The following is a 7,806-nucleotide window of genomic DNA, read 5'->3' as shown; positions in this document are numbered from 1 at the left end:
AACTTGGGAAAGTAATACATAGAGATTGCTGATTTAAATTGGGAGCAGCCAACTCCCTTAGTGTTTGTGCATTCGCCATGGTGACTTACTCCTGGTCTGAATCACTTGAGTTATCACCACGCAAATGAATTGACTCAACCTCTGGATCAAGTCCTTGAGATGCAACACTGGACTACTCCTCTCTGAACTGTCTGATTTCCTTTCTTGCCCTGCGCGCAGTCTTCTCTACCTCAGGGTCAAAAATTAATTTACCTGTACGGGAAGAACAAGGCATGCACTAGAAGAATACCAGAAAATTAGAGCAAAATTGAACTCAAAAAGAAACAAATAGTAACATCAGTCCCTGGCAACGGCGCCAAAAATTGACAGGGTGTCAAAGCCTGTGCAATAATAAAAATAAACCTAATTGCCAGTTAAAATAGTCAAAACCCGATTCCAAGTACTGGAACAGGGACTCTAGATGTGCAATGGGTTACTTGATTCACCCTATTCCCGAAGAGTTTGCTTGATCCGATATACCCGAATGGGATGACTTTTTTTGTCACAAATAAATATTAATTTATAGATAGGGCAAATAGGGTCGTATTCTCAGGAACTGGGGATATTTATCTTTTTTGAAATCCAAAGTAACACAGGGGATATTTTTTTTATAAAGGGTAACAATTAAAACAATTCAACTAAGGATAACATAGCCAACCAGAAATTAAATGACAATTCACTAAAATCAAAGTAATAATAATTAAAGGTCTAGCCAAGAAATAACTTCAGCAATGGTTCACCTAATTGATCATCGATACACAAGCAATTTCAATTATTTATTAATAAATAGGTTATAATTGCCAAACAAGTGATGACGATCAACCCCTCCTTACTGTGTCGGTGATCAAGGTACGCTCGTTAATCACTACTCTAATTGAGAAATAATTCTAAGTACGCCCATAAGATTTAATTCTCCAATTGCTTTACGTATTAGAGGAGCCCTATTCTAATCAAATAACGTACTATCAGAGTTATTTCAGATTAACCCGCGTATCCCCCTGACACAAATCTAATCATACCAGTTGTCACTAATTCAAGGCAATTAAATAATTACGGATTTAAATGCCCTAGTTGACAATAGATTACCAAATTAACTAATTATCCGGATCCAAGACAATCAATTAATTAAATAACCATAAGCATAGCAATCAAGGAATATGCAAATACCAATAAATTAAAGAAAAAGATTAAATTAAATCAATCTCACAATTTTCAGGCGACCCAAAGCATCTGTTGTTTCTTGACGAGAGTGAGGAAATTAGTTCATATTTGATGAACAAAATCCATAGGAAATTGAAGCAAGAGTCGCGACCATTGTCACAAAAATTGGAAAAATGCAATTCGTCTGCGCAATGAAGGATGATGAAGCTACAGAGAAGAATTCAATACTTCCACTTTTTCCTAACATCCGAGATAAGCTAGAATGCTAAAAGGCAAGGAAGGAAAAGTCAAAGAAAGCAACTCCTAATTGCTCTTGACATGCGCAGGAGAGGTCCTAATCAAAAGCTTGAAAGGACAAATCAAAAGCCAAGCTAAAAGTCGTCTTTTTCCTCTGCACTCTCTATCTCGTATCTAGTAGTCTCTTTTTTGCTACTGTGCGACGGCTCTCCAAGAGAAGAAAGGACTCAAGCCTCCTGCCATCCCTCCTTTGCAGCAATTACCAAAATGGGCATAATGTTTTCTTTTTCAAAAATGCCCCTGGGACAAGCTCTATCATTTGAACTCCTTTTTTGTCAAATTGGCACATGTTTTCATATTTTCGTTTCACTCCCTGATATAAGTGCAGAATACTAAAAGTGAGTAGAATCTAACAATTAATTCATATCGGGTCAGGTAATAGGAAAAATTAATAACAAAATAACTGATAAAATTGCAACCTATCACCTCTGTGTATAAGGGGGAAGCTGTGGTCATCTTCTCCAGAGCAGATGCAGATAGACTTGCGGCGCCATTTAGATGGACTTTGGTTGGAAAATTTTCTCATGGACGACTTTCTTTGGAGGAGATTCGAAAGTTCTTTGCTTTGTTAAATTTGAAAGACCATGTTTCTATTAGATTGATGGACTATAGACATGTTCTGATTAAGTGCTCCGCGGGAGTAGACTTTAACAGGATTTGGATGAGAGGTAATTGGAAATTGGGCAAATATCCGATGCGTGTATTTCGATGGACCAGGGAGTTTCATGTACATAGAGAGTCATCTCTGGTACCGGTATGGGTAAATCTTCCAACCTTGCCTATTCATTATTTTGATAAACACTCTTTGTTTTCCATATTGTCTCCAGTAGGAAGACATTTATTCCTAGATTCGGCAACGGCTACTGGGACACGTCCTAGTGTAGTCAGGGTGTGTGTGGAGATTGATGTAGCAAAAATTGTGGTGCCGAGATTCTGGGTGGCTGTAGAAGGGGAATCAGGTTTCTGGCAAAGAATTGTACTAGAAAACATTCCACCATATTGTTCCTCTTGTTGGCGATTGGGTCATTCTCCAGAGGAATGTAATAAGATCATCACAGAGGTTGGATATCGGAACCAGAATAAGCAACCCATGCATCTGCAGAACGGATCAAATTTGGAAACAAAAATGATCATATGACAGTTTTTGCACCTATGCGCAAACCACAAACTAATGGAAATGCAACCACGAAGTCTGTGGTTAATATTGAGGATACAAGACCAGCTGCTGTGATGGAGGATGAAGGAACGACATGTATATTGGACAAATTTGCTGAGCTTGATCAGATAGCCGACAAAGGAGAAACAACAGCTTTACAAGCTGCTGAAATCAACGGCGTTGTTCATGAAGAAGATCGCGATGTTGAGGTTCAACAAGTAACAGAAGCCATGGGTGATGCTGTACATCAACAGGTTGGTAATGGTGATGACATGCACGGAGCATTGCATGGGGAACAAGGGGTAATTGGAGCCCAAATGCATAATGACCATGGACATGATTCAAAGGGGACCCAGATTCTGACGGTGCAAACTTTGGGAGAAGATAAAAAACAAATAGCCGACACCACCACCATGCAAAATAATAATGCCGACACTCATCATGGCCAGGAAGACAAGGGACTTCAGCCGGGACCTCAGCCTATTGTGGAGCACATTTTGGGCGCTGAACATCTTCAAGAGGCAGACAACACCGATCTGGACAATCTCTATGTCGATTTGCGTGGGGTTCAGGAGGTGGATTCCAAAGCAAATGCGGGTGATGAAATTATCTTGCCAATTATAGCAAGAAATTTATCCCCAAGACTGGTTGTACCATGTGAGAATTCAATGGAAACATCCACACACGCTTTGAACATTGACCAATCAGTAGCCATTGAGCAGGATTGTCGACAAGCGCGGGGCAAGGGTGTGCGGGCTTATTTCCCATCCAACAGACAATTACGGTCATCGACATCATCCCAAAACTCATTCCAGGTTCTTTCCTACGATTAATGGCATATTTTAGAATATTAGAGGGGTAGCTGAAACCCCTAATCTTAGAAGATTGATTAAACTAGTACAAATTCATCATTCTTAATTTGTTGTCATTTGTGAACCAAAGCTAGACGTGTCTAAAATTGAGTCCATCCGTTTACGATTATTATTTGATTATGTTTTTGTTAACTGTTCCGGAGATATTTGCGTATTCTATAGTAGTCCTTTTATGTGTTCCATCATTGGGAGTTCAGACCAGCATAATTCTATAGATGTCCAAAATCCTTTGCTCCCTAGTCTAATTATCATGTCTTTTGTCTGTGCAAAGTGTTCAGTGGAGGAGCACAGAGAATTATGGTTCAACTTATTAAATGATAAGGCGAATTCTATTCCTTGGTGTATTGGGGGTGACTTTAATGTTATATTGGCACCTCATGAAAAAAATGGGGGGTCGTCCATTTGCTATAGCGGAGGGGGCGGATTTTATGTCTTTCATGGAAGAGGATGGGGTTTTTGATGTAGGTTTTTCAGGACCTAGCTTCACGTGATCGAACAATCGGAGAGGTAGAGCCCGGATTTCGAAGAGGTTGGATAGGTTTTTAATTAATAGAGATTGCTTGGATCTCTCAGACTCCATTTCTATGCTTCACCTGGCAAGACATCCCTCAGATCATGCTCCGCTGAAGATTTCGTTTGCAGCTCGATCGGATAATATACCAAGGCCCTTCCGATTCTTGAATATCTGGACGACTAAACCAGAACTCTTGGAGGTGATTCGCCAGGCTTGGAATCAAGATGTGGACGGATCTCCGTTATGTATTTTATTCTCTAAATTATTGGCAACCAGGAGGGCTATTCAAGCTTGAAACAAATAACATTTTGGGAACATATTTGATGTTGTTCGATCTGCGGAAGATGCTGTACAACGGGCAGAGGAGGCTGTGGATCATGATGTTTCGGAGGAGTGCCAGGTGGAGCTTAGCAAAGCTCAGGCGAAGTTGCGGCACGCATTGTCAATTGAAGGACAATTTTGGAGTCAAAAGGCCAGGTTAAAATGGCTTCGACAGGGAGATCGAAACTCAAAGTATTTTCATGCGGCAATAAGATAGAGACGGGCTCAAGGAATGATACACCGCATCAAAAAATCTAATGGTGATTGGGTGGGCACAAATGCTGATATAGCAAGTGAGGCAATCACTTATCTCTCTGATTTCTTCACGGGCTCTTTGGAATCGTCTTCTGAAATGTGGCATCTAATTCTATCCATGATCTCAGAGGAGGACAATGTAAAATTGGAGGCAGTACCTTCGATTAAGGAGGTCTATCGAGTTGTAAGGTCAATGGATGGGGACAGTGCTGCTGGTCCAAATGGATTCGCAGGCAAATTTTTTACATACGCGTGGGAAGTGGTCGCCCAAGATGTCTACAAGGCGGTACTTAGTTTCTTCTGTGGTGCAGAATTGCCTCGATTCATCACCTCTACTTCCATTATATTAATTCCAGAGATGCCAAACCCTCAGGACTTTTCTCAATTTAGGCCCATCAGTCTGTGTAATTTCTTCAACAAGTTGCTATCCCGTATCTTAGCGGATAGAGTGGCTTGTGTGTTGCCAAAAATTATCTCTCCCCAACAGACAGGTTTTGTCAAAAGTTGTAATATAACAGAAAACTTTCTGCTAGTTCAGGAGGTAATATCGGGTATTGGGAAAAAGACTAGAGGTGGCAATGTGGTAATGAAGCTTGACATGTCTAAGGCGTATGACCGGGTGGCATGGGGTCATATTATTGGTATTCTGAGGAGATTTGGATTCGGGGAAATATTTATTGATTTGGTATGGAGATTGCTATCTAATGTCTGGTTCTCGATCATTATAAATGGGTCTTCGTATGGTTTTTTTAGGTCTACGAGAGGACTCCGTCAGGGTGACCCACTATCGCCTGCATTATTCATTATAGGAGCTGAGGCGTTGTCTAGAGGATTGAATAACCTCGTCATGCAATCGAGTTATGTGGGTTTCAAAGTCCCGTATGCATGTCCTCATATAACTCATTTGGCATTTGCGGATGATGTTCTCATATTTTCAAACAGATCCTCCTATTCTTTAAAAGCTATCATGCAGGTACTAGAGATGTATCAAAGGTGTTGGAGACAGCTGATAAATGTTGGAAAAAGCTGCTACTTAGTTCATTCGTCGATGTCACTGGCGAGACGACGGGTGATCGAATGTCTCAATACATTTGCCCGGAAGTCATTTCCCATACGTTATCTAGGGTTCCTGCTCTATTTTGGAAGGTGCAAATCATCATATTTTGGGGAAGTATGTCAATCTATTCTAGCAAGGATTATGTCATTGAAATCAAGACTGCTTTCCTTTGGAGGCAAGATAGTGCTAATCAAGCATGTATTGGCATCAATGCCAGTACATCTGATGTCAGCTGCAGTGATACCGGGTAAGGTATTTAGAACTATTGAATAGGCTCTCTCGACCTTCCTATGGGGGTCATCAATCAAGGAGTCGAAGTTTCACTGGATACGGTGGTCTTAGATGTGTTATTCGGTAGATGAAGGAGGAGTAGGCTTCCGGAGGATACAGGACGTCTATATAGCCTTTTCATTCAAACTTTGGTGGAACTTCAGAAAAGGGTTGTCGTTGTGGGCTACATTCATGAAAGCAAATTACTGTAGACATCTCCATCATTGTCAGGTAGAACTTAGGGCAATGGACTCGGCACTCTGGCGGAGGATAGTGAATGTAAGTCGACAAGTAGAGCTCTCTATGCTATGGGTGGTCAAATACGGAGCATGTCATTTTTGGTACGACAATTGGTTGGGGGATGGTGCTTTGTTCCTCCGAGCAACGGTTGTCCCAAATTTATCGTTCGAAAATTTCATTATCAATGGGCATTGGGATGTAAATATGTTATGTCAGACATTGCTAAACGAAATGGTGCCCTCCATTCTAGACCACCCAGTCCCGGAAGAAGGGGGTGAAGCTGAAGTGATTTGGATGTCCACGACATCTGGAAAATTCTCTCTAAATTCAGTTTTTCGGGATATTAGACAAGCCCGTAACACGTCGATGGTATTTGAGAGGATCTGGCATCCTAGGCTTCCTCTGAAAGTTTCATTTTTCATGTTGCGATTGTTGATGGAGAGGTTTCCGGTACCGGATAGATTATATAAACTTGGTTTTCAATTACCTTCAAAATGTTTTTGTTGTCATTCATCATCTCAGGAGTCAATTGAGCATTTATTCTCCAATGGCGATATAGCCTCGGAAGTTTGGAATTATTTTGGAGGAGCATGTGGTTTGGAATTCCCAGCATCATCCTTGAGGCCTCGCATAGTGAGTTGGTGGTTGAGTTCACATGATTCTGAGATACGACGATTTATTGGACATATTATTCCCAGTATAGTTGTTGGCAGATTTGGAAGGCAAGAAATAAAACAATGTTTGAGGGCGCCCAGATGAGGTTTTCTGCCATTTGTCATGCCATTTTTTCGGAAATACAGTCCATGGTGGGAATTCAATTTAAATAAGGTTTTCGAGTACAGTCATTTCATCAGTTATATGATTGGTTGTATTCATCTAATGTTGGGGTTGCATACAAACTTGTTCGTTGGGAAAATAAGCAATCAGGTCGATACATTCTTAATACGGATGACTATTCAAAGGGTAATCCAGGAATGGGTGGAGGCGGTGGGGTTCTTCAGGATTCAAAGGGTATGCCCTCTGATTGGTTTTTCGGCATATCTTGGAGAAACTACATGTCTCCGTGCAGAGGCTAGGGCCCTCCTTATTGGTCTTCAAATATGTGTACATAGGGGTTTTGGAAATCTATATGTGCAATCGGATTCTTTGGTATTAGTTGGAATTCTTCAGCATCGTATTCATTGCCCCTGGCACATTCGACAGGAGGTCAGGCAAATTTGGAAGTTCATGGAAGATTCGGATCGCTTTTTGCACTATTACAGGGAGGCTAACACAGTTGCTGATGCGTTATCCAATGTGGTTGTATCGCATCTAGAACAACAACTCCAGATATATGAGGCCTTTAATTCGTTTCCAAGATTGGCTCGTGGGGCAATTCGATTGGATAGATTAAGAATGCCTTCAATCCGGAAAATTAAACTCAACTAATCTCCTCGTGTATTTATTTTGTTGCTATTCTAATATAAAAGAAATTTTATATAAAAAAAAATTACAACCATTAGAGGCCTACATCCGCAAGTATTGCACAAATTTATATAGCAGTATTTAGAATGAGTTGGTATATTAACATTACAATTATCTTTATTGACTAATTCTTGCTTTACACAATACTTGTGTATTGTTA

The 7,806-nt window shown here is 40.6% G+C and overlaps 2 protein-coding genes across 2 annotated transcripts; both read left to right on the top strand.

The window, feature by feature from the left end:
* The first annotated feature begins 3,911 nt into the window (after positions 1-3,911).
* On the top strand, positions 3,912-4,577 carry LOC113780689. Its single transcript, XM_027326470.1, has 3 exons — positions 3,912-3,990; positions 4,099-4,284; positions 4,384-4,577. The coding sequence occupies exons 1-3, from the start codon at positions 3,912-3,914 to the stop codon at positions 4,575-4,577; spliced, it is 459 nt and encodes a 152-aa protein (XP_027182271.1).
* A 15-nt stretch (positions 4,578-4,592) lies between these two features.
* On the top strand, positions 4,593-6,941 carry LOC113780688. The gene is made up of 3 exons (XM_027326469.1): positions 4,593-5,300; positions 5,558-5,919; positions 6,107-6,941. The coding sequence occupies exons 1-3, from the start codon at positions 4,593-4,595 to the stop codon at positions 6,939-6,941; spliced, it is 1,905 nt and encodes a 634-aa protein (XP_027182270.1).
* The last annotated feature ends 865 nt before the right edge of the window (positions 6,942-7,806 follow it).

The sequence above is a fragment of the Coffea eugenioides genome, chromosome 8 (assembly GCF_003713205.1).
Source record: "Coffea eugenioides isolate CCC68of chromosome 8, Ceug_1.0, whole genome shotgun sequence".
Classification (NCBI taxonomy): domain Eukaryota; kingdom Viridiplantae; phylum Streptophyta; class Magnoliopsida; order Gentianales; family Rubiaceae; genus Coffea; species Coffea eugenioides.
Note: the sequence above shows the minus strand (reverse complement) of the source record. Positions and strands in the feature narration are given on the sequence as shown.